Genomic DNA, 26,462 nt, shown 5'->3' with positions numbered 1-26,462 from the left:
TGTATATGGCTTCTTCCACATAGGGCCAGAATTGGATTGAAAGGTGTGAGGCTTGAGAAAGCAAGAGTATCGGAAACTCCAGTCCAAACCGTATGAATAGCATTACCTGCAAAAGAGCGTTGAAGCCCCCAGTGACTGCAGCAGCTACTTTAGTATTACAGAAGGGGCCACTGATGCCTGCCCGGCTCCGTCTGTAATACCAGACAGCGCTGGCGCCATCCCAGCGGTGACCCCAGTCAGATGAGAGAAACTCGGCCTTTACACCTGCTCTGTATGCTGGACACTCTGGCTCTCGGTCCCCCTTGAAAGTGCAGGCCAAAGAGCCCCCTGCAGAGTTCATGGCAGATTGGCTGCTTCAGTCAGCGTCTGTCTTTCAGTAATGCACCGCCCGAAGGAGGGCAGCATATGATCAGTGATGGGGCACACAGTCTCCGTCTGTACCATGATGCAACGAGGGGCACAGCACCCTGTCTGTAACGCAGCCCGTGCTGCTCCTAACACAGAGCGGATTCTCTCAATAGAGACATTCGAGGAAATAGCAAATGGATATTAAAGAGCGCAGAGTGTCTTTGGTAAATGATGATTTCCACAAATAGACTTATTTGCAAATGCAGAAAACAAGAAGTGCTCAAGGTACCTGTCCAGGTGCTGCCAGCGGGCACTCTGGACCAGACAGGTGTGTATACGTTTCTTCGATCGCGCGGATTTCATCAGTAGTCATGGAATGAGCGAGAGACCAAGTGAAAGAGAGCCTCGTTGCTCCAGAGTGGCAAAGGCCAATGGCGGTACCCAGATCTGCTACATCCTTTGCAATGACCACAAAGAAACTGCTGTGAAGCCCAAACCTCCTGTACAAGTCGAGGGGCAGATCCTGCACCCCAACCTGGAAGGTCAGCCCCTGAACTCTGGCATCATCAACGGTAAATCTGCCAGGCGATTGTATGAACATTTCAAAAACAAGACTTCCACCCACTAGAACATCTTACTGGTCAAATGAGAGGTTCTGCATATGATATGTTGAGGAAACCATTGACCCAACCAGATGTCAAGAGGAATATGTACTACCAGATCTTTACCAAAGCCCTTCACAAACCTCCTTCTCAAAATCCCAGGTGGAAAAGACTTTTTAGAAGGAGTTAAGAACGTTTTTCCTCCCTTAAAAATACATGTTTTCCTTTGGTGGTCCTCTTTAAATGAGGGCGCTCACCTTTTGAGCGTAACCATACGGCTACCTGACAACAGGTTTCCTGATAGGCAGCTTTTCTCATAGCTGTAACCTCTGCCCATGCGCACTATCACCGAAAGGAGGCGTCACCTACCTCGAGACTGCAAGACTTCTTCAAACAAAAACAAAGTGCAAACAACCAGACCCAACACCAGATGGCGATCTATGCTAAAGCATATGTTCTACAGCTCACATGCCTCGAACACTTATTTATACCCGCTGGAATGTCTCTAATAATTGGGACTTTGAAAAAGGAGATTTGTGAAGGACATTTCCTATAGGAAGTAATAGCTGTCAAATGGACTGTAATAGAACAGAATTGAAAGCGAGATTTGGCAAATGAAGCTAGTATGGAAGAATAGTTTCTCTCTGGCAGGTAGTTGGATCAATGTTCTTCTCCAAAAACCCGATACAGAAATTCTTCCATTTATGGAACAATTGGTTTTATTTAGGGTTACTCGGGCATTTACACAGCTTACAACTACAACTACTGGCCGGCAGCGAATGGAAAGAGTATATGAGTGTACAGCTTGACGCCTACAACCCGGAGGCCCGCTTCATGTTTCAGCAAAAGAGGATTTATGCCTTTTATAAGTGGAATGAAGGTCCAGAGGAAAACAAAGAACAAATTACAGGTGGAAAAGTCTAAACACAACCCACCCCCTCCCGCGTCCCTGTACTCCTAAGTACCACCATATGAAGGTCCTCGAATATCCAAGATGTCGGAAGCGCCTGACCATGCACGGGCACGTCAGTCATTCGTCAGCTAAGTTACGTGGGCTCATCATGCTCGTCAGACGATAGGCGCAAGATCTGCAGGTACCTAGGACAAGTTACTTCTCTAAATTGGTTCGCCAATATCGTGATAAACGGTGCCCATAGCTCTGAATAGGTTTCAGCCGTATTGTCAACCATCGTAGAAATGTGTCCCATAGCAAGAACCACCCGTAACTTCCTCAACAATGCATTGTGGTCAGGAAGTGTCCCTGTCCCAATCAGCCAACAAGACCAGCCTAGTGGGGATCAGAGCTAAGGTCATCTTCCTACCCATAAGCGAGCGCAAGAGGAAAATCAAAGGCTTGGGGAGGCCCAAAGGTGTGTAGGCTGGGAAGCGTGGAATGGCTGTGTTGAAGGCCTCGTCTATATCACCGAGGACCACTGAGGAACACCTCCTAATATTGCACCAGTTTGGGAAAGTTCCACAGGAGATGTACAAGGGAACCAGTCTGTCCACACCCCTCCAGCAGAGCACAGAGCGTTCTTTATTCCAATCGTGCCGGCGGAGATACCAGTGTGATGCTACCTTGTATGCTGCCTCGGGGCCCAGCATGTCACGTGCTGTGTAGTGAATTTTATAGTGTGTGTCTTGCCAGTCTTTGTCAGAGAAGGTGAGCCCCAGCTTCCCCTCCCATCTCAACTGCCCTTTAGATTTGGTGGGTGTGGGGGTTGCTGAGAGCAGGGCATACAGTTCTGAAATGGTGTGCTTGTCACCCTCTTTGGTTATGAGCCATTTTTCATAATGGGTCATCAGGCGGGAAGTTCTCGGTCTGATGCCTGAGGAGGTCACCCAGTGCGTAAACTGGCTGTACGAGAAGAGATCCGATGCCAAGAGCGAGTAGTCCTCCTGGAGCTGGTCCAAGGGAATGATGCCATATTGGTCATATATTGATCCTATTAGTTTGCAGCCCTGCTTGCGGCAACGCTGAAATATCTGGGATTTACAACTCGGAGGAGGTAGAAGGGGAGGAATGGAATTATCTACTATTGGCGTCATTGGGGAAGGGAACGTGGTGAAGCTGCATTGAAGTGTCACTGTGTCCCAGATCTTTAAAGTAGTAGCTGGTACTGGGGAAGAGTATAGCCCCCAAGCCCTGTGTTTGCGGGTGAGCCAGGGCTCCCTCCAAATGTTCTTGCCTGCTATTGTATGATCCATAAAGGACCAGTGCTGGGGGTGCGCCGACAATGTTGGTGAATAATCCCTCATAGATGATCTTGAGGACCATGAGGGAGTCCTCCGTCTCCTCCTTCTTGTAGTAGAAGAAGGGCGAGATCTAGATCGTCTACATGATGTTCTTGAGCGTGAATGTTGAGCCGATGGAGACCTAGCTCTCCTTGGGGACCTGCGTGCAGATGCCCTTGTGGATGTGGTTGGAGGATGCCCAGTAGAGATTCTAGAAGGAGAGTATGTTTGGGAGAAATACAAGCCCAAACTCTGTGTGGAGCCTTCCCATGTCCGGTACTCTCTAGACACCTTGGAGAAGGGTTGGCAGGAGGAGTCTGCTATCCCGGAACCGGAGATACCTCTGGTGTAATCTGCACAATGTTAAAGCCAGGAGAAGATGAAACCTCCCTCAATGTCAACCGTATGGACCTCAATGCCGACCTCGGCCTGTCTAACACTTCCACAGATGGCACCATAGGATTTCTTTCCCTCGACGAACGATGACCTCTCGCCGATGACACAGATTGCGCCGCCTTCGACGTCGACCACTTCTGAGGCGAGGTATTCATGGAATTCGGTCTGTGCGAACATTCCCTCGACATCAACTGTCTTTGGGACTGCAATGGAGTCCTCGATGTTGACCGCCTGCGGTGGCGTCTTCGATATCGATGTTCGTGACGCCGGCGGAGATCTAGATGCCGACCGGTGCCTCGACAACGACAGATGTTTGTACGACGTCGGCCCAGGCTTTGACATCGATCGGGACCAACATACTTTGAGCCCGAAGTAGTATGCCTCGATGTCGATTTACGTTTTGGCGACGGAGACTCTTGCCGTTTCGATGGCGATCTGTCCCTCAACACCGATGCATGCCTTCTATGAGATCGTATGCTTTCCAACGTCGATCTCGACGTTGACGGTGAACAGTCAGGTATTAGCTTTCTTTTTGATGAAGGGGAAGCAGATTAACGCCGTTTTCTGTGTTTTTCCTGAGAGGAGGGCTTCTTGAAAGCAGGATTGCTCTCAAGGTCACCTTCCTTTCCTCTCTCCAGCAGGGCATGTAGCTTTATCTTCTCCCTGTCACGAAGAGCACTTCTGGAGAATTGCTGACAGCAGTAACACTTTTCAGGATTGTGTGATGATGGTAAGCACACAATACAGACCGAATGTGGGTCTGATTTTGCCATTTTCTTCCCACAGGAGGGACATCTGTTAAATACAGCCGACATTTCTGACAGAAAAAAGTTCTCAAAAATGTCAGTAAACACTGAAAAAGCTGCCAGCAGTCACATTGTGTAGAGATGAAATACGCCAATTTCTGACTGGAACAATCAAAAATTGTCACGCTCAATGCTCCAGGATCCTCACAGAAGGAGCCGGAAAAAAGAACTGATCTAACTGTGACCTGTGGTGCACGATGGGAGCAGGGGTCTCCTAGAGGTCTTAAAGGTACGGTGTTCCAGGTGCTGGGAATTCTTAAAGGCAAGGTGCCAATTGTTTTTGCACTGTGATGTTTTTCCATCTATACAGCCTATGGGCTAATTGCCTGCTATTACTTATTGTTTCTCTGAAAATAAAGGGCTGTCTTGGAACATTATGTGTATGTTCTCTATTTTAGTGTTTATATGAAAAAATCATTTTCTTAACAAGAAATCCATGTACTTTTGGCAGATTAGCCTATTTGAGGTATAATAGGCTTCATGTCTATATAGGAACACATGTATATTTGTATGTTTGTGGGAAGTACTCTGTATTTTTTTCCTCAAACATACACATATATATGTTTTTTTGTATATGCTCTGGAGTCCCGCACGTGGGCGGGGATTATTCAGTGCTTAGGACTATTGAGGAGTATCCCCTGGAAGAGAAGCCGCTATTGGCCTCCCCAGTCCGATACTGCTGGCCGTGGTCGCAGTACCTCAGTGAGGTTCACTGTGCTCAGGGCTGCCACCGCCCCACTGGAGGGCAGGGCATGGTCCCGGTGTCTTAAGGCCTCCCCGGGGCTCCCCAGTTAACTCAGCCAGGCAGGGATGCAGGGAAGGTATAAGGAGCAGACTGGTTCTGGTTTCTATTGAGTTCTCCGCTTGTCTGTGTCTCATTCCCTCGCTGGCCTTTCTCTCACAACTGTCAGAGCATTAAGAGAGGAGGGGCGCCCCCCGCCGGCCCGATGCATAGGCGCAGTGTACGGGGCCCTCGCTCCTCTGGTAGGCCGATCGGCGCTGTAGAAGCAGTCTGCACCTCAGGGTCTTCCTGTAGGGCACGCCTCACCTTAAAGATCCACCACAGATCACAGCGTCCGGGCTGAGGCTCCGCTACGTGGACTTGGTTTCTCCTCCATGCCGCCAAACCGACAACGGATGAGGGGGTCTACACGGGTTGGAAGCGCTGCAGTGTTCGGATGGGCTCTCGCCCGTGAGTCACAGCCATTCAGTGATCTCGCGCAGGCCGCAGCGGCTAGCCGCGCTTCTGGACGCACCTCAGGACCACACCACAGGCCGCGCTTCAGGACAACACCACAGGCCACACCAGAGACCAGAGGCCTCCCCCTCCGTTCGGTGACCAGGGCCCAGTGCAGTTCAGTGGGGGGATTCTGCGAGTTGCTTCCGGTGATCCCCCGGTTCCTATAGCCTGTAGCACTCGTTGGCTGTTATGGATGGGGAGCCGGAGGGCTAAAATTGGTGCTATTAACGACGGCGGCTCCGAGCGATCAGGATTAGTGTCCCCCCCGCCATCTTGGCCATGCCTGAGCTCTTCCATTTAAGAGTAAGCTGAACGAGTTGCTAGACGTTTAGCCCATTTGAGAATATTCATGCAATACCGTGCTAAATTTAAATGGCCATATTGTATGAGATCAGGAGCCATGCTGCCAAACTCAAAGAGGAGAGATTAAGATGAACAATTTGACGTCCGAATTTTATGAGAAGGTCTAGTCTGCACAGCACTTTCATGAGTAGACGTTCTGACATATGGAGTAGGTCTATGAGCCACCATTGTCGGGGACACTCTGGAGCTATCAAAATGATTTGGGTCTGAGTAAGACAGATCGATAATTACTGATGGAATCAGGGGAATTGGAGGAAAAGCGTAGAGAAATCTGCCAGACCACTCGATCTATAGGACATTTCCCAGAGTTACTGGTTGGTCGTACCTCAAGGGGAAGTTTGCAGAAGACATTTTGAATGGTGTTTTCATGTAGAACTTACTCATGATTTTTTTGAAGAAGCCTGCTTAAGGAGTCTGCTTGAATATTCTGTACCCCTGGTAAGAGGGTTGCATTGAATCCAAGGTCCCTGGCTAGCAACCAATTCCATATTGTTAGAGCTTCCAGTGAAAAGGCTTTGGATCGTGTCCCCTCTTGCTTGTTCAGATAGCACATCCTTGTTGTGTTGTCTGTCTGGAGAAGAGGGAGAAGAAAGGATCTCATCTTGAGGGATTGTAGGAAAGACATCAATGGCAAATTTAACAGCTCATAGTTCCAGAAGTTGATATGTTAAGTAATTTCCTTTGTGGGCCATGTTCCCTGAATTTGAAGGCGATCCATGTGTGCTCCCCAACCTAACAGAGCAATTGTCCACTATTGTCTGAGAGGGAGCATCCTCTCAGACAATAGTGCACCACCTCGTTTGAGGGAAAGTGTGATCCTATCTTCCCAGTTGCCAGAGTATTGTGTCCACTGCAGAATTAATTTTGCTTGCAGCCAAGAAGATAACTGAATCAGGAGGATGATCTGACCGCAGGAACAGCAAGTCCTGCTCCGCAGGCTTATATTTTTTTCTGAAGCCTAGACAGAGCTGTTTTCGCTGGAGCTGGTGTAAGGGGAAGTTTCATGGCTGTAGCCGTTGATGAAATGAAATGACTTAAGAAGAGTTTTTATAAAGCCCATGGCTACCCGGAGGCCTCCCAGCGCTATGGCGGTGACCAGAAAGGGAGCCAGTCTCTACAGGAAAAGCCAGGTCTTTAGATGTTTTCGGAACATCCGGTGGTTGTATTCTTTACGGAGGCTCAGAGGGAGGGAGTTCCAGAGTTTAGCAGCGTTAAAGGAAAAGAGCCGCAAGCTTCTAGCTTTCTTGATAATGGGTGTCACTGCTAGGTGGTCCGGTCCCTCTCAGCGACTTATGGGCTATACACAAGAACTTGAAGTGGATCCTTTCCTGTACAGGGAGCTAATGGAGGGCACGCAAGGAAGGTCTTGCCGAGCAGCGATTGGAAGTCCCCGTAAGCAGCCTTGCGGCCGAGTTCTGCACAATCTGTAGTTTCATGACTGCTGAACTGGGGGCGCCTAAGTAGAGGGCATTGCCGTAGTCTATTCGAGATAGAATCAGGGCTCCTAGATTCTTCCTTGATTCTTCCACAACCGTTAGTAGGGCTGTCTCTGAGCCCTGGCGGAGGCAGAAGCCCGTTTGTGAAGGGTGGAACAGGTTGTGAGACTCGATGATTAACAAGTTTCTCAGCGATTTTGCTGATGCCTGGGAGCAACAAAATGGCGTGGTAATTGCCCAAGTCCGCCGGATCCAGGTGTGTTTTTTTGATATGGGCCTTTATCATTGAGTTTTTCCAATCCGGGGTAACTACTCCTGACGCAAGGGAGGCATTAATCAGACTCATATGGACTGGGGCAATTGTGGGTGACGCCAATTTTAATATATTGGTGGCGCTTGGTCAAGTGGTGATCCTGATTTGACTGAAGAGAGAATGGATGAGAGGGACTCATTGGTAGATGGGGCATAGGATTCCAGGAGATATTCATTTTGACCCTGGCTCAAGTCTGCGGCACAAGCAATGAAATATTACATTTTGTAGCTCCCCATACAAGTAGAAACTTGTTGATGTTACCAACAGTGCAGGCACATGTTTAACCTCCCCACGCCTTCCAACCCTCACCACTATTGCTCAGTAGCAGCTGCTACTGCCTATGATGATATCTACGTTTGCGCCTAGAGAAGCGTCTCCATGATGATGTCTGGAAGTCGCTCTTATTTGCAATCAATAGCGAGATCTGGACTTGGACTGAGGAGAGCTTGATCTCAGAGGGGAAGCTGGAGGCCTTACCAGTAAAGAAGCTCCTAAGGTGCCTATGTCTGAAGAAGAGGTGAAGGTAAAGTACATGGAGTAGGCTCTGATGGAGCTGGAGGAGGTGGTAGAGATGGTGCAGGAGTACGGAATAAGGACTAGAGACGATTGTGAGTGTGCCTTGGAATATTCTGAGTCAGAAGTTGATGAAAACCTTCTTGGGCTGGATTTCCTGACCCATCCTGCAGGTCGTGTATGCCTGGACATCGACAGGCTTCTCAACATCGAATGCCCTCTATGTATCTATGTCGACAGACTTTTCGATATCAAGAGACTTCTTTGTCTCAACGTCGTGGAATCCTTGGACGCAAACCTCCCATCTCTTGACGTCGAACGCTGTCTCTTTCTCAAAGTTGACCTAGTTTTTGACGGCAAGCATGTAGGCACTGTACCTCGTCACAGCGTTAATGTCACTGGCGTTGTCACATGGCCGATGGGGACATTGTCGACAGCACTGAGTTAGCATGAGTTTGTCAGCCATGATTCAGCTTTGCACACGTTACTAACTACTTTTATTTTGCAATGATTCTGTCCGTGCCTTTCACATGGGAACTGTGCTCTGTGTTCGTTCTCTGCCTGTTCCTGGAGTTTAGTCTGAACATTGTGAGCAAGGTCGATAAACAATGCCCCTTGTTGTTCTGTTCTGGTCAGGCCCTAGCACTTAGACACAACATACCAATGCAGCTGGTTGGAGACTAGCATTTTGATATTACGGGGATGCACGCATGAAAAAAACACACTTGGAGATAGAACTTTCCAGGGAGGGGAGCAAAGTGGTTCCTATGATGTATATATACACCATCTAGGCACTAAGGTATGGGGTCTGCAGACAAAGCCCAGGGATCTTCTGTAATATAATAATACGTATTCCTAGCAAGGGGAGGAAGGTTAGGCTGAACTATCTTCTCTCTACTGTCTTTTCATTATGACATCTCCCTTCATGATATATGTCCTTGTTGCTATGCTGACAATATTTGTACAATGCATTTTTCTGCTTGTTGTGGCACATATACTGCATTATAGTGCATGATCGTTCAAATACATATTCTAAACTTTGTTGTGTCTCAGCAGACTTTATTTTGGACAAAAACAAGAGAGTGAGCGAAAGGGTTTTGCCTTGTTACCGCAATTCCTGAGAGAGTCTGGAGTGTTGTCTTCTGTGGTGTCTAATCATTTGCTTCTCTGTGAGTGTGTAGGAGAGCGAGTGAGACACTATAGCTAGACGGTCCTGGGCTTGTGGGCTCTAAGGTGGTGGGAAGGCTCAGCCCCTGTACCCGAGGTCCCATGTTCCTGCGCATAGATCGGTATATGTGCAGAATCCCTGCAATAGCTTCGATCTGGAATTATATTGTTTTTGAGGAATTCTTCTCTTTTTGGATCTCCATCTCTCCTGGAGTCCTTAGAGAAAGGTGGAAGAGCCTTGCCTCACTCATGTGACGTCCCAACTTCATACTGTCACGCATGTTCTCTGCCTCGCTCTTCAGGTCCATGAAGGCAGATCTTCTCCCTGTCCCTCAGGATATGCCTGCAAAAGGTCTACCAGGAATGTGAATGTCAGGGAGGCAGATAATACACAGATCATGAGGATTTGATTTAGCCTTCTTTCTGCAACAAGCAGGACATTTGTTAAATAAAGATGACATTTTATTGGACTAGAAAAATAATTTTCCTGTCAGGAAATGACAATAAAAAGCTGGAAAGGTTCAAACCCATCAAATGAAGCTGTTGATAAAACGTCTGAGTGAAATATTTGAATGAAAAATGCACAGGTTTTACCGCACTCCCGTGCATCTCCATCGGCCCAGGCTTATCCCTGAGGACTCTTGTATGCGTTGTGCCGCCTCAGCTGCGGATTTTGCTCATTTGTCCTAAGGTTCAAGAATTCTGGCAGGCGGTTTGCTCCACTATCTCTGAAATCACTGGCGCGGCTGTGTGCCCTGATCCTCTCCTGTGTCTCCTCAGCTTTGTTAAATTTTACCCTGATGCCTCTCGCCGTCTGATTGCGATGCTTTTGGTGCTATCCAGTCATAGAGTGGCCATGTGCTGGGGTCGGCGGCCAGCTCCTGAGGTTGCGAGTTGGCTGGAAGACGCCTCCTGCTATCAGACGCTTTTATCTGAGTTTTGGGATTTGATGCCCGCCAGGTCCCGCCTTGTCGACATTTGGGGCCCCTTGGTTGTCTATCTCCTCTCTCGCTCTCACTCCAGCGACGCTGCCTCTCCCGCGCTCCACGCTGGCCCTGTGCCTGCGCCGGCCGCCGATGTTGGTCAGTGACTATCCCCCTTCCCTTACTCCCCCGGCGCCTTTGCTGTTTCATGGGCCTCGCCATTGATGTGGAGAAGTGTGGCTCACATGGTTAGAGCGGCAGACCTTGATGCAGAGCTCAGGCCCAGGACCAGGGTTCGATTCCTGCCTCGGCGGGTCTCGGGCTCATAAATTCCTCTGACCTGAAATTCTCGCCTCAGTGCCTATTCTAATCATGGGCCCCACGCTGCAACTCTGGGCAATAGCTTGCTTAATCTCCACAACGGCCCCCAACACGCTGGGGATGCCTGGTTTCACCATGGGGGTGTTCAGGAGTGGACACCTCACAAGGAAAGCCAGGAAGGGTTCCTCAGCGGTATGAGTACAAGCGCCGGGAGACCCTTGTTGGGTAGCTGTGTGCTATACAAGTACAAAAACATTAACAACATTAACATTGTCCTTCAATGTGTGTTCAGCTGGGGGGTGAAAGGGGGAGGTGAATGGGAGGGGGGGTACTGACTCTGGGTTCATAGTGCTGAGATTGTGTCACTCCTGCCCTGTTGTCTGATTGGCCCCTTGTTGCCCCTTCCTTCTTTCCAGCTCCCAGCCCGGCAGCGTTGCTTCTCCAGCGCTCCCTGCCGGCCCTTGGCCCGCGGCGGCCGCTGGTGCTGACCCGTGCCGGGCCCCTAACTGTATTTCCCATCGACGCCCCTGCGACCCTCTGTCCCTCTTGGTTATTGTTTTTTATGCGCGCCCTTTGGAGTTGGACGTTACCGTATGGTGTACTGGTGCTGCCACTTTATCACTCCTGGATCCTCATGTCGCCTAAAAGCTCCTCACTGTACTTCTTTGCCTGTCTTGGACTGTACCTTAATGCTGTGTACTGTGACTCTGCACGGAATTTTGCTCTGTGTCTTATGTTTCTGTTTTGCAACAAAATGTAATAAATAAAATATATTAAAAAAGATTATACATATATATATATATATATATATTTGAATGAAAAAGCCAGAAAAAGGCTGAGCTCAGCATTTCAAGGTGCAGATTCCTCTCCTTTTGATTAGATACCAAAGCAATACCTATTCGTTGGAGGGTCTGTGAATGTTCTCAAACTAAAAAGCCCTGCAGGACTGAGTGGGCAAAATGCCCCTCCCAGAGAACCTGACCATCCAAACAATAGTGTTTAGTGCTTCGTGAACGTATTGAGGGACGCTCACATAGCTGCCTGGCAAATGTCCAGGACAAGGACTCCACGTGCCAACGTAGTGGTAGGATATTGGCCCTGGTAAAACGAGCATGCAGTCCTTCTGGAGGCTGCTTTTTCACCAGTGCATAGCAGATCTTAATGCAAAGTTGATCCAGCTAGAGATGGTCCTCTTCTGCATAGCCTGATCTTTTTTTGCTCCAGAGAACCCCACAAAGAGCTGATCGTCCACCCAGTGTTCTTTGGCACAATCAATACGAAAGATTAAAGTTCTCTTGGAGTTTGAATGGTGGAGTCTCTCCTCCTACGCAGAGGGGTGCGTCAGAGCATAAAAAGCTGGCAAGGTGATGTTTTAACCAACATGGAACGGCGTCAAAACTTTAGGTAAGAAGGATGCCCGTGTCTGCAATTCCAGCTTGTCTGGGAAGAAACTGGTGTATGGTGAGATTACAGAGAGAGCTTGAAGCTTTCGCACGCACACACTGCAGATGTTATGATGATGAGGAACATAGACTTGGCATTGGATATGGGACAGCTGTGAAGCAGCTGAAAGGGAGTGCACATCAGAAATGTGAAGAAAAGAAGTTACTTACCTGTAACTTTGGTTTTCCAGTATTGGTAACGGTCATAGATTTTCATGCTTTGTATCATTCCCCGTTGTCGGAATGGGAGCCTCGGTAAAAAATAGGCCTAGGCCTCATCTCATTGTGTAGCTTATCCACCTCTTTTTGTAAAAGAGACCAAATTCTTGCAGTAGCCAATCAGAGCAGCCTCACCCCATAGAACCTTCCTGAGAGAGCCTCAGAGCCTCAGATTTTCGTAGCTGTTGTGAACAGCAACATCATAAGACAATAAGACTGAGCTTTCCCAGGGGAGGAGGGTGGGCGCATGGGAATCTATGAAAGTTACCAATACTGGGGAACGAAAGTTACAGGTAAGTAACTTGTTTTCTTGCCCCAGTATTGGAACTTTCATAGATTCCCATGCTTTGTATCAGAATAGCTAGCAGTAAATAGAAAAAGCATATTTTGTAATTTGTGTACCTGTAAATGTCATACATAATCCTGATAAGAAAAACAGATACACATGCATCACAAAGCAGAACAATCACAAGTAATACAAAATATGCAAACAGGAAGGCGGGATAGTAACCGCCTGGCCCACTGCCGCATCCTCTTTCACAGAAGAATCCAAGCAGTAGTGGCGAGTGAAGGTGTGGATACTGCTCCATGTCGCCGCTCTACATATGTCCTTGATCGGGACACCTGAGAATAGAGCCGCCGATGAAGCCATTGATCTTGTAGAATGAGCACGAACTGCTCGCTGAAGTGGTTTCCCCGCTTCTTGATGGCAAAAGTGTATTGCACTGGATATCCAGCGGGAAATGCAGGGTTTAGAAATTGGACAACCCTTTTGTGGAGCACTGAATGAAACAAAAAGCTGGGAAGATTTTCTGAACAGTCTTGTGCGCTCCAAGTAGAACTTGAGATATCTGTGAATGTCCAAAGAGTGCAAAGCCCTTTCAGCTGGCGTGGAGGGCCGCGAGAAGAAGGATTTTAAGACCACCGGCTCATTCAGATGAAATTCTGAGGGTACCTTCTAAATAAATTTAGGATTTGTCCTTAGGATGAGAACATCATTTTTGAATTGTAGAAAAGGTTCCTCAATTGTGAAAGCCTGGAGCTCACTAACTCTTCTAGCCGATGTCAGGGCCAAGAGAAGAGCCAGTTTCCACAAGAGAAACTTCAGGTCGGCTCTATGAATAGGCTCAAATGGGGCCTTCATTAGATGTGACAGGACCAAATTAAGATGCCAGGCTGGTGGTGGAGGCCGGACTGGTTGAAAAACCCTGAACAAACCCTTCAGGAATTGTTTAATGATCCTCGCAGACCAAAGGGAAGGACCTGATGATGATCGTCTAAATCTAGAAATGGCCGCTAGATGTACCTTTACAGAAGAAGGAGCCAATCCAGATTTCGCAAGAGAAAGGATGTAAGGCAAGAGTTGGTGCGGTGCAGAAGTATATGGATGTAGACCTTCTCTTCGACACCAAAGGCAGAATCTCTTCCACTTAGCCCAATAGGTTTTATTCGTACTAAGCGCTTGGGCCTGGGCCAAAATGTCTTTACATTCTCCTGAAAGATTTAAACCCTGGAACTCTCTGAACTCAGGAGCCACGCTGTCAATCGTAGTGACTTCAGGTCTGGATGCAGAACCTGTCTGTGAGCCATTGTCAACAGTGATGGAACAGGACGCAGGAGAATTGGTTGATCTTGGGAGAGGAGAAGAAGTTCTGTGTACCAAAACTGCCTGGGCCGTGCTGGTGCGATCAGAATCATTCTGCACGGTTCCGCCTTGAGCTTGCGGATCAGTCTCGGGATCAGCGGAATAGGAGGAAAAGCGTAAACAAATGCGCCGTACCAGGCAATCAAAAGCGCATTCCCCAAGGATCCCCGATGGTGAACCCTGCTTGCGTAGGACTGGCATTTGGCGTTTCGGGGAGTTGCAAACAGATCGATGGTTGGGGTCCCCCAATGTGCAAACAGTTCCTCTAGAATGGTCTGATCCAGTTCCCATTCGTGGCTGATAGTCTTTTGGCGACTCAAAGCGTCCTCTGTGGCATTGAGTGTTCCCGCCAGATGTTCCGCTGAAAGGGTGATGTTGTGTTGGATCACCCAATTCCAAAGCCTCTGTGCTTCCTTCGAAAGGGTGCAAGATCTCGTTCCGCCTTGCTTGTTTATGTAGTGCATGGCTGTGGTGTTGTCTGTACGAACCAGCACTGAACGGTTGCGGATCCTTGGAAGGAAACATGTAAGGCTAGACGAATGGCCATAAGTTCCAGTAGATTGATGTGGAACTTGACTTGGACTGGGCTCCAATGACCACTGACCTTTAGTTCTTGGAGGACCGCTCCCCATCCCTCCATGGAAGCATCTGTTGTCAATACCATGGGAGATGGTGGAAGTTGGAATGGTAAACCTACAGAAAGATTGTCTTTTAGCAACCACCAGCTGCTTGCCTTCCGCATTTCCGGAGTGATGACAATCCTGTCGTCGAAGGAGCCTGTCACCTGACGCCATTGTTTGTCCAACTGTTCCTGCAGTGGACACATTCGCAGCCTGCAGTGTGGTACCAATGGTATGCAGGATGATATCGATCCGAGAAGCGATTTGTATTTGCGAACTGACAGAAACCTCCGTGTCTATAGAAGGCGAGCTGAAAGAATTAGCTTGGTTTGGCGCTCTTCCGAAGGAAAAACCAGGCAGCACTCCGTGTCTAGGATCGCACCCAAAAACTTCGCTGTTTTGGAGGGGCGCAAAATCGATTTTTCCCTGTTGAGCCGAAGGCCCAGTTGCTCGAACAGCTGTCTGCAGCTCGTCACTGCCCTGGACGCCTCTAGGAACGAAGGAGCCTTTAGCAGCCAATCGTCCAGATATGGGAAGACTTCGAAAGACTGCTTTCTGAGAAAGGCTGCCACCGAAGCCAGTACCTTTGTAAAGATCCACGGAGCGGACCGGAGACCAAAGGGCGGTACTTTGAATTGAAAATGGCTCTTGCCTACTGTAAATCGAAAGTATTGCCTGTGAGCTGGATGAATGGGTACATGGAAGTAAGCGTCTTCCAAATCTAGGGTCGCCATGTAGTCCCCTGGATTGAGAAGGCGGAGGATGTCCTGAAGAGTGACCATCCTGAAGGACAACTTGATGAGATAAGTGTTGAGCTGTCGTAGATCTAAGATCGGACGCCACTTGTCCTTCGTCTTCCGAACCAGGATGAACCTGGAATAGAACCCTTTTCCTTTTTGGGAGAGAGGTACAGGTTCTATTGCCCCCTTGGTGAAGAGTTGGTGGGCCTCGAGATGAAGGAGTTTCAGATGTTTGGGTGTAAAGGCGTCTGGAGCTCTCGTTGGAGGAAGATCTTGGAACTCCAACGTGTGTCCTTTCTTGATGATGTTTAGGACCCACTGGTCTGTTGTTATGACCATCCAGTTGTTGAGGCAATGGGCAATCCTGCCCCCCACTGGTGTTAATGAGGGCACAGGAACAGTAGAAAGAGCCACCTGGTCGCTATTGTCTCTTGGTATTATCTCTCCTCTACTGCCCTTGTGGAGGAGTGTGGCTCAATGGTTAGAGCGGCAGACCCTGATGCAGAGTTCTGGCCTGGGACCAGGGTTCAATTCCCGCCTCGGCGGGTCTTGGGCTCAATTTCCTCGGACCTGATAATTCTCGCCTCGGTGCCTAATCTAATCATGGGCCCCACGCTGCAACTCTGGGCAATAGCTTGCTTAACCTCCATACCAGCCCCAACAGCGCTAGGATGCCTGGTCTCACCCTGGGGGTGCCCAGGAGTGGACACTTCACAGGGAAAGCCAGGAAGGGTTCCACAGCGGTATGAGTAATAGCGCCAGGAAACCGCTTGGTGACAGTGCGCTCTACAAATACCTTGACATTTACATTTACATTTACATCCTCTCTGCGGCTGGCGAGAGAAAGAACCCCTCTGTGAATACTGGGGTTTGTATGCTTGGCCAGGTTGGGAGTTGGAAGAGTAGCGGTGGTGATTGCCGCCTCTATAGGAGGAGAATCCTCTTCCTCTTGCTCCTTTAAAGGGCACTTTGCGGTATTGTAAAGTTCCTAAGGACTTGGCCGTATCCGTATCTTTCTTTATGCCCTGTAGGGCGTCATCCACGTGTTTGCCAAATAACATCTCCCCATCGTATGGCAGATCTAGAATTTTATTTTGTACCTCCTGTCTGAACCACGTGGCTCTCAACCAACCCTGGCGTCTCAGAACTGCTGAGCCGGCTAGCGCTCGGAAGGCCGTAGTTGCTATATCCATAGCGCAGTCGATTACCTCAGAAGAGGCTCGCTCTCCTTCCAGTAAGATCTTTTTGACCTCGTCCTTAGATGTATCCTGAAGTTCTTCCACGAACGGGGAGTGGTCACACCACATTTGGCGATCGTATCTCCCCAGAATCGCCAAAGCATTAACCGCCCTAACGAGGAGGCTGGCCATTGTGGAGAATCTTTTTCCAACATTGTCCAAATGCCTGCCCTCTTTATCCGGTGCAGTCGTTAGCAGCGTGGATGGGTTTTTAGATTTACTCTGTGCGGCCTGGGAAATGACCGAATCCGGTTTTGGTTTACCCAGTAGACATGCCGGGCTGCCCTGTGGCGCCTTATATTTTTTCTCCAGTCTGGGGAGCACCGGGAGGACCGTGGCCGGATTCTGCATAGCTTTTACGCCTTCAGACCAAACATGTTAAATGATGGGGATTGAACGTACGGATTTCCGGAATGGTTCTTTGAAATCGTACAAAAAACACTCGGACTGAACTGTGGTAACCGGAAGACCAAATCTCTTGGAAGCTCGTTCCATGAAGTTGTGAAAGCCTCCGATATCTGCTGGAGGAGAGATTGCGGTATCAGGCCCTGTGACGTCTGGATCTCGAAGGTCATCCTGATTCCAGTCTACATTCTGGTCTTGGTCAGGGTCCACTTGCTGATCTACATCCGATGAGGCATTATCATCATCTGTATCATCCTGAATGGGCACCACCTCTTGTGGATGTTCTACGGGCTCTGTGTCACGCCCTCTTGAAGGCAAAGAGTGTCCTGCCACAGGCTGTGATAACTGAGGCGGAGGTGTAGGAGGGCGTACCTGTTGAGCCTCCTGAGGAGTAGGAAATCGCCTCCGATAGTCCTGCAACATTAGTTGTAGATCAGAGATGAGAGTGGATGGCATCGCCGCCATCTCCTGCGGAGATTGATGTGGAGGTTTCTGCAAAGGAACCTGCATGCTTGGCACTTCATGTTGTTCATAATAATCCTGTGGAACATATTGTTGTTGCTCCATTTCCCCTTCCTCAGAACTGATGTCTTGTATTTTTACTTGTAAGTCAGAAGGGCTATAAGCCTGGCCAAAATCGCTATAAGCCTCTTCTTCAGAATCCTCATCCAGCAATAGGGTAGGAGGAAACCGTTGGACTTGCTGTGGAGATGTCATTTCCGGTGTTATTTGTCTCTTTCTGTGTGAAAAAACAATTTTTTAAGTCGTCGTCGACGGAATCGTCATCGACAGTTGTATCTTCAGAGACTGTTTCGTCGACGGAGGCGTCGACGAAGAAACTGCGCCCGTCGTCGAGGATTGAGCAGTCGACGGGGAGATGGTCATCGTCGACGATGGTTGGATCGTCGGCGGGACCGTCGACAAACTCGTTGTCAGCAGCAAGGTGACAGGTGTCGTCAAAATGGTCGTCGTCGACGTGGTCCTCGTCGTCGGCATCGAAGCGACTCTCGTCGTCATCGTCGTGGAGAAAGTCATTTTCGTCGACGACGAACAGACATCAGGCGTCTTAAACATCGTCGACGGCGCAGGTGCCGTCGTCGTAGCCGTCGTCGACGAGCCCGTCGACGAGGCCAATTTTACAGACAAGTCTTTCTTGATAGAAATCGTCGGCGTACCTGTGGTTTTCACCGTCGACGAACGCTGTTTGTCTGAAATGACCTCCTGAGTCGCAGTAGAAGGCTTTTTCACCACTCTATCCTTGTCAGAGGGTGGTGAAGTCACAGGGACGATCTTCTTAGCCTTTTTTGAAGGTTGCGACTCCTCAAGCTTTCCCTGCCTCTCCTTTTCACCGTGGTGAGGAGATTTTTGGAAGCAGGCCTATCAGACCTATCAGAGGTCCCAGGCAAGGCCTTGACATGAGGCTCATCAGGTGTGGTAGGGGGAGACCTACCCCTCTTCTTCGACCTTCTTGATGACACCATCGAAGAGGAGCCCTCACTGTCAGAAGACATAAGTTCCTTGCGGTCTTTCATTTCCTGTAGCCAAGTGAGGAGACGTCCCTCTCTGTCCCTCAAGGTCTTGGTGGAGAAGGTTCTGCAAATCTTGCAGTCCGTGGCCTTATGATCCGGATATAAGCAGTATATGCAGTCTTCATGTTTGTCCTCAACAAACAACCTCTTTTTTGAGCAAGTAGCACAGGCTCTAAAAAGTGCTTTGTTCTCTTTGTCAGACATGACGAAAAAAATAGGCACAAGTTGAAGAAAAATACTCAGAAGTGAAGAAAATTGAGCAGAGCTCAATGGAGACTCCCTTGCACAACGTGCGGTAGAAAATCTGAGGCTCTGAGGCTCTCTCAGGAAGGTTCTATGGGGTGAGGCTGCTCTGATTGGCTACTGCAAGAATTTGGTCTCTTTTACAAAAAGAGGTGGATAAGCTACAAAATGAGATGAGGCCTAGGCCTATTTTTTCACTTTGTGCTTACTACTAAGGTATTTTCTATTTACTGAGGCTCCCATTCCGACGACGGGGAATGATACAAAGCATGGGAATCTATGAAAGTTCCAATACTGGGGCAAGAACAAGTTATGGTCCGGCTGTGGCATGACAAAGAGAGGAGGAGGAAAGAAACATTGTTCACCTTCCACAAAGAGCATAACTGGAGACCTAAACAATTAAGCCTAACCCATGAACAACTGCATGACGGCAGAAATAACTGAAAAGCACCCTCTAGCTGTGCCCAGTGGCTTTAACAAAAAGGCAGATAACTTTGCCTGGAGGGGCGTCCGTCTGCTAAGATAACATCAACCACCTAAGGAGGAAGGTTGAAGACTTTCAGCTGTCGCTGTTCAATCTCCAAGCATGACGGGGGAGATTTGGAAGGCTTGTGTGTAGAACCCTGCCCTGGCGGAGAGGCAACCTGATTAGAAGATAGATGCTCAAGTCCAGGAGTTCTGAATACCATACTCTGTGTCCAATCGTGCAGAGTTGGTCTTGATCTTCTTGAGAACTCAGGGCAGGAGTGGTGTTGGCAGAAAGGTATACAGAAGACTGAGTTCCACTTGAGGTGGAACGAGTCTACGAACAGGGGACGCCTTAGAAACTCCAATGTGCAGAAGTTCTGACATTGTGTGTTCTCAGTTGTGGCAAACAGATTAAGACACAGTTCTCTATATTCGCAGAAGAGAATTTGTGTCACATAATCCGCTAGGTGAAACGAAATGAAAATACATTTTATAAGGCGCTCGAATGCCCATGGGGATCTTGACGCTGGTCCAGCAACAGAAGAATGAAGGAAGATAGCAGCCTACATAAGGGTCTACGAATTACACAGCCAGGATTTAAGATTCTTTCTGAAGGAGGAACATATTTTAAGTATTTTAAGTGGCGTGGCAATGCATTCCAACTTTTGCTTGTCCCATAAATAAAGCTTCTACCGACCCAAAAGGCTCTTTTGACTTGGGGGCAATCAGATTAAAAGCTAGTGAGGAACACAATGGCCTAGGAGGAACATACCGAATACATTTATTTTTAAAATAGTCCGGTCCTACATCATGAAAGCAATACACAAAGCTATGAAGTTGATACGCTCGTGACGGGCAACCAGTGAAGGTGGACCAATGCCTTTGAGGCAGACTGGTGAGTAGGTATTCTAAGCAGCTGCCGGGCAGCAGCATTCTGCAGGATCTGCAGCTTATTCAGTAAATGTTTCTGAAGATTAATATACAAGGCATTGCCATATTCAATTCTAGAGAGAACGAGAGTGGTTACAACTAGTTTCCTTTATTGCCTAACAACAAACCCTCAGTTTTGTTGGGATTTCGTTTTAGTCAATTATTTTGCATCCAAAGATTAACATATTGCATACAGCTAAGAAAATTAGTGACCGATTCCTGCTGATTTCCAGATACGGAAACAACAATTTGGGTATCATCCGCATAGCTGGCGACTGAGCTCTTCCACCCTGGCATTCATCGATCTTGCCAGGGGGTTCACTACCAGGAAAATTCTCAGGCGGCCCAGCCATTTCCAGAGACACAGATCTTCCGGCACTGAGTCCGTGACCCCACCTTGCCTTGTTTGTTGCAGTACCACATATTGATGGTTTTGTCCACGAGTACCTGTAGCAGCCTTCACTTGATGGATGAATGGAGCGCTTACAACGCCAAGCGGATGACCCTCAGCTCCAGGAGATTGATATGGAGCTGGGACTCCACCAGAGACCAGAGGCCTCTGATCCACAGCTCTCCCAGAGGGTCATCCTAACCCAGTAGTGATGCATCAGTCATCACTGGGTAGAGAAGGAACAGGGGTCTGCTGACCCAATCACAGTCCAAAAACCACCATTGCTGATATTTTGCAGTCTCCTCCGAAATGTTAACATGGTCAGAGATACCTTTGATGATGGGCCTACTGAGGCTTCAGATCACACTGCAGAGCCCACAGATGCCATCTCGCTTGCTCAACCAAAAGAATGCAGGAGGTTATCAGTCCCAGCAGCCTTAGAGTAGACCTCACTGAAATCCAGGATTGAGGCTAAAAGATGGGTCTGATGAGGGAGTTAGGTGCGAACTCGGCACTTTGATAGTGAACCGCAAAGAGGACAGGAGACTTGGCCTAGTCTGAAGGTGGGTGATGACTGCCTGGGGAGAGCCCGCCTTTAACAGCTAGTCATTGATGCAGGGGAACACTATCACCTCTGTCATCCGAACGTCATTACCGAAGTGGACTGGCATGACTGCAGAGCTGCACAGCGCCACCCTTTGGCGTGCAAAGTTACTACAGAAATTTTTCCAGAACCAGTCTGACGAATGGAGAATATTCAAACGGTGAGGAATCTGTGTCTGAAAGTCTCAATTGGAATACTTTATCAGTAAGCGATCAAAAGAGAGGCTGTACAACACGTTTCAACGTGTTTTCTTTCTACATTTACAATTTTATGTATGTACTGATAAGGGGTAAAATTCTGGCTTCATATGATTTTTCTAATTTGTGTACCGGCTGGGAAATCAAAGAACCGGTCATGCCAGTATAAAACCGGGATATGTGAGACTCCGGGGTCCCTCTTCACATTCTGCACAGCACGGGTTGAGGAATAACTAGAGGTGTGGCCAAGACAGTGGTGGAACGGAGGACATCCTCTACTCTGGAGAGGAAGATCTGTGAGCAGAGGTAGACAATAGTGTGAACGGTGATATATCACGATGTAGTATGAATACTGAGTGTGTAGAACCTTTCTCTTCTTCGACTTGCAGACCCATGCTGCAGATAGATGAAGGTAAACATAAGTGAGGTTTACCTCGACATCGATGTCGTCTTCGATGCCGAATAAACCCTTGATGATCTTAAATCGGACTTTTAACGTCATGGCACTCACCCCAAAAGGGTGGCTTGGCGTTTTCCTTCTGGGATCGTTCCTTGGATCTCCCTTATAAGGGTTCCCTGGAAACGGTGGAAGGACCTGTACTAGAGGTACCGCTCTCTTCATGTCCCTCAGATCCTCCAGATGCTGATTCTGCCACCTGTGCTGGTCTTTCTGCGGTCTAACCTTCTCCTTCAGAGTCCTCCTTGACATTTTTTGACAACATTGCCAGGAGTTTGGATGATGAATAGTGTGAAAACACACAATACAGACAGCATAATTGTCTGCTTATCCTACAAGTAGGGCACTTCAGTAAAAGAGGAGATATTTTGTCGGTTAGAAAACAGCAAATATGTAGTCTTTGCTCAAACACATTGAGTAAAAATGTTTTTCGAAGGTATGGAAAGGTTTTCAAGGAGAAAAAACCTAAACACTTTGTGAGCAGTGCTCAAGGATACTGTACTGGGAGCCGGACAAATGTTGCTCATCTGACAGGGCTTGAGGGGTGGTGGTGGTTTGCTATTTCTTAAAGCAGCTGGATCAATTTTTCAAGTCTTTTATGCTGCAGCCTACCAGGTGAGAGTCTGCATTTCCTCTAGGCCTTCTATTAGGAAAGGTTATTGAAAACGTTGTGTCACTACATTAACTGCAGTGAACCTTATAATATCTTACATGTTGTAAAAAATAGTGTGTTTGCCTTATGAAATTGGCTTTTCAGAAGAAAAGTTTATTATGTATACATATTTGTAAAAAGTGCTTCCGAGTCCCACGTGTAGGAGGGGCAGTTCTGTGCTTATGACTAATAATGAAGATCCCATGGAGGAGAATCATCAGTTTCACCTGAAAAGAGGAATGATTTGAGGGCAGATAACTAGCTAACCTAAGTGCAGGTCTGGATAGTATCACCTGCATATAAATAGAGCTCTCAGACTAGTACTTCCTATAGTTCTCCTCTCTCTAAACCTCCCCTCCTATCCCCCTAGATCACCTTCCTTGGTATGGAATACCCCTAGTCCCCACTCTTACTTCAAGTACAGGATCTCCAGGCTCCCCTACAGACCCTCCAGCTCCCTCCGCACGAAGGCTGGGGCTTCCACGACTCTCCTTTCTGCACCTCGAGAGATGATGTCCCATATTCTTATTCGTATCTTTGGTTCTCTGCGGCTCAGCTTCTCACATAATGAAGTCTAAAGGTTGGCCCAGGATGATATGAATGTGTATTTGATATCCTGGCCTTTGGTTTGTCACCATCGTTTTATACACACTTTCACATAAGGGGTTTGGGATGCTTAGCACTGAATAAAGGAACAGCTTGAGGTGTGTTGACACCTTCCAGTGGAGGAGGATTTAGCAGATGGCTGAAGCCTTCTGTGTCAGTCCCTGTGGTCCTCCCACATTCAGGGCATCTTAACCCTTTCGATGCTGATGACGAGCTCAGCTCGTCATCACCCACGGGTGTCGTGTGCTGATGACGAGCTGAGCTCGTCATGTAAACAGCAAAATGATCATTTGCAGCACAGCGCAAAAATCACCGCAGCAGCGATGCGGTTAAGGTTTCTTTCTCCCCCTCACTGGTCATTGCATATTGAGGCCGCTAGGAGAGATTATTAGAATAATGCCTTACAGTACAGACAGTTAACAGACTGCAGACTGGATGACTTACTGTCTTCTATGCCAGGCTGCAGAGCTCAGCAGAGCTATATCCAAATGGGACAGAACTGAAGGTCATTGAGCCAGTAAGTCAAAGAAGAGGCTGAAAAGGGCCCAATGGTGTTTGAGCCCCTACTGGATAACAACTGTGAAAGACCACTCAACAGGAACTAGCGCAGTTTTAAAACACTGGAGAATCTGAAGGGTTAACAAAATACAGACTACACTAGAAATTGAAACATCTTCTGACATGAAAGCTAAATGAAGAGGGTAAAGTAAACTGCCCTCCTCCTCATCACCCCTTCCACTCAACAAATGCTAGGGGATGACACCAATCCCTCACATGCACCAATCATTTCTTTGTTTGAGGAGGATTGGTTCATGAGGATGACACCAAGAACACATCCTTTGATGCTCACGTGCTGCTCCCCAAGATTGATATGCTATGCATTAGTAAGAGGTCACTGTGGGACGCGGGGCATGCGCAAGGTAGTGTATAAGTAGAGACCGCCTCAGAGCAGGGGTTTGTACCTCGTCGAAGGGGCAGCAGCTTGTTCTCCAGAACATCTCTGGCATCCGTTCCTTCATCCATCAGATCCAGTTTGGTGATGACCCCAATGGTGCGCTGGCCTGTGGACAAAAAAGCAGGAACAATCAGTTTTGGCCACTGTCTTACAAATGCCCCCAAAATGCTGTCTGTGATGGCCTCTGCTGGAGAACTGGACTGAACCATCTCCAAAGTATACACACAGAGACAGACACACACCTTGAAGGACCACAGCCATCAAACCCATTTGTACAAGGGATCAGCCATTGGAGGCCAGAAAACTGGGAAAAGCAGCGTACTGTTGCACAAGACAGTCAAGTAAAACACGTAAACAATGTCTACTAGCCCCGTCTCTCTAGGGCACATGACCAATCATTCATTGGCTTTTGCGTCACATCCAACCTGCTCTGGGCATTTATCTGCAGCAGGGGTGGAGCGTTTTAGTTGCAATGGACAGTGACTGGTAGTAGCCAACAGCATTTCACTTTTATTTGAGCTAGGATTGGCAGAAGTAGCTCAGAGTAGCCTTAACAAAGATGCCCTTTTCAGACAGCAATACGATCTCAACCAACTAATACTTCCCCAGTAAGGAATGAAAGCAGCCGCGGTCAAGAGCGATACGCTGCCAGTACTGCGAAACCATTCTGCAAGAGAAGTAACATATCTGCACCCTAAATGTTGCTGCCAGACAGTGTGGCAAGGATGAAACCCCCTCTCTGAAGGATGGGGCAGGTCTGAATGCTGCAGCTGAACCTGCCAGGGCTGTTGATTCTCTTCTAGAGGGTGGTGCAGGAGTATTCAAGTAGAAGCCCTGGGAGGGAGGGTGCCCTATCCCCAGTCCCCTAGTGGCAAAGACTGCTCTAATACCAATCTTTAGAACGTTGAGCAAGTGTGCCTCCACATCCCACACCACACAAACTCCGCTTTAAACGTGAGATTTAAATTGAGGGAGGTGGACACTTCTTATTCTAACGTCAAACATTATTTTAATAGCAAGGCATGCATGGGAGGGGGTTCTGCAGCACAGACTGCGTCTTCCAATCCCAAGGCATGCATGGGAGGGGGTTCTGCAGCACAGGCTGCTCCTTCCAATCCCAAGGCATGCATGGGAGGGGGTTCTGCAGCGCAGACTGCTCCTTCCAATCCCAAGGCATGCGTGGGAGGGGGTTCTGCAGCACAGGCTGCTCCTTCCAATCCCAAGGCATGCGTGGGAGGGGGTTCTGCAGCACAGGCTGTTCCCTCCAATCCCAAGGCATGCATGGGAGGGGGTTCCGCAGCACAGGCTGCTTCTTCCAATCCCAAGGCATGCATGCGTGGGAGGGGGTTCTGCAGCACAGGCTGCTCCCTCCAATCCCAAGGCATGCATGGGAGGGGGTTCTGCAGCACAGACTGCTCCTTCCTAACTCAAGGCATGCATGAGAGGGGGTTCTGCAGCACAGACTGCTTCTTCCAATCCCAAGGCATGCATGAGAGGGGTTCTGCAGCACAGACTGCTCCTTCCAATCCCAAGGCATGCATGGGATGGGGTTCTGCAGCACAGACTGCTTCTTCCAATCCCAAGGCATGCATGGGAGGGGGTTCTGCAGCACAGACTGCTCCTTCCAATCCCAAGGCATGCATTGGACGGGGTTCTGCAGCACAGACTGCTCCTTCCAATCCCAAGGCATGCATGGGAGGGGGTTCTGCAGCACAGACTGCTTCTTCCAATCCCAAGGCATGCATTGGACGGGGTTCTGCAGCACAGACTGCTCCTTCCAATCCCAAGGCATGCGTGGGAGGGGGTTCTGCAGCACAGACTGCTCCTTCCAATCATAGGGCATGCATGCATGGGAGGGGGTTCTGCAACACAGACTGCTCCTTCCAATCCCAAGGCATGCGTGGGAGGGGGTTCTGCAGCACAGACTGCTCCTTCCAATCATAGGGCATGCATGCATGGGAGGGGGTTCTGCAGCACAGACTGCTCCTTCCAATCCCAAAGCATGCATGGGAGGGGGTTCTGCAGCACAGACTGCTCCTTCCAATCCCAAGGCATGCATGGGAGGGGGTTGTGCAGCACAGACTGCTCCTTCCAATCCCAAGGCATGCGTGGGAGGGGGTTCTGCAGCACAGACTGCTCCTTCCAATCATAGGGCATGCATGCATGGGAGGGGGTTCTGCAGCACAGACTGCTCCTTCCAATCCCAAGGCATGCATGGGAGGGGGTTGTGCAGCACAGACTGCTCCTTCCAATCCCAAGGCATGCATGGGAGGGGGTTCTGCAGCACAGACTGCTCCTTCCAATCATAGGGCATGCATGCATGGGAGGGGGTTCTGCAGCACAGACTGCTCCTTCCAATCCCAAGGCATGCGTGGGAGGGGGTTCTGCAGCACAGACTGCTCCTTCCAATCATAGGGCATGCATGCATGGGAGGGGGTTCTGCAGCACAGACTGCTCC

General features: G+C 48.7%; 1 protein-coding gene across 12 annotated transcripts in view; it reads right to left on the bottom strand.

The window, feature by feature from the left end:
• The window catches only part of DNM1 (dynamin 1), a 730,607-nt gene that overhangs the window by 478,697 nt on the left and 225,448 nt on the right, over positions 1-26,462 (bottom strand). For all 12 annotated transcript variants that reach the window (XM_086924906.1, XM_086924901.1, XM_086924903.1 and 9 more), the window contains exon 5: positions 24,012-24,110. In XM_086924906.1, the coding sequence (XP_086781032.1) occupies positions 24,012-24,110 (99 nt within the window). The remainder of the gene's footprint in view (positions 1-24,011; positions 24,111-26,462) is intronic.

This window comes from Lissotriton vulgaris, chromosome 5 (assembly GCF_964263255.1).
Source record: "Lissotriton vulgaris chromosome 5, aLisVul1.2, whole genome shotgun sequence".
Lineage (NCBI taxonomy): Eukaryota > Metazoa > Chordata > Amphibia > Caudata > Salamandridae > Lissotriton > Lissotriton vulgaris.
Note: the sequence above shows the minus strand (reverse complement) of the source record. Positions and strands in the feature narration are given on the sequence as shown.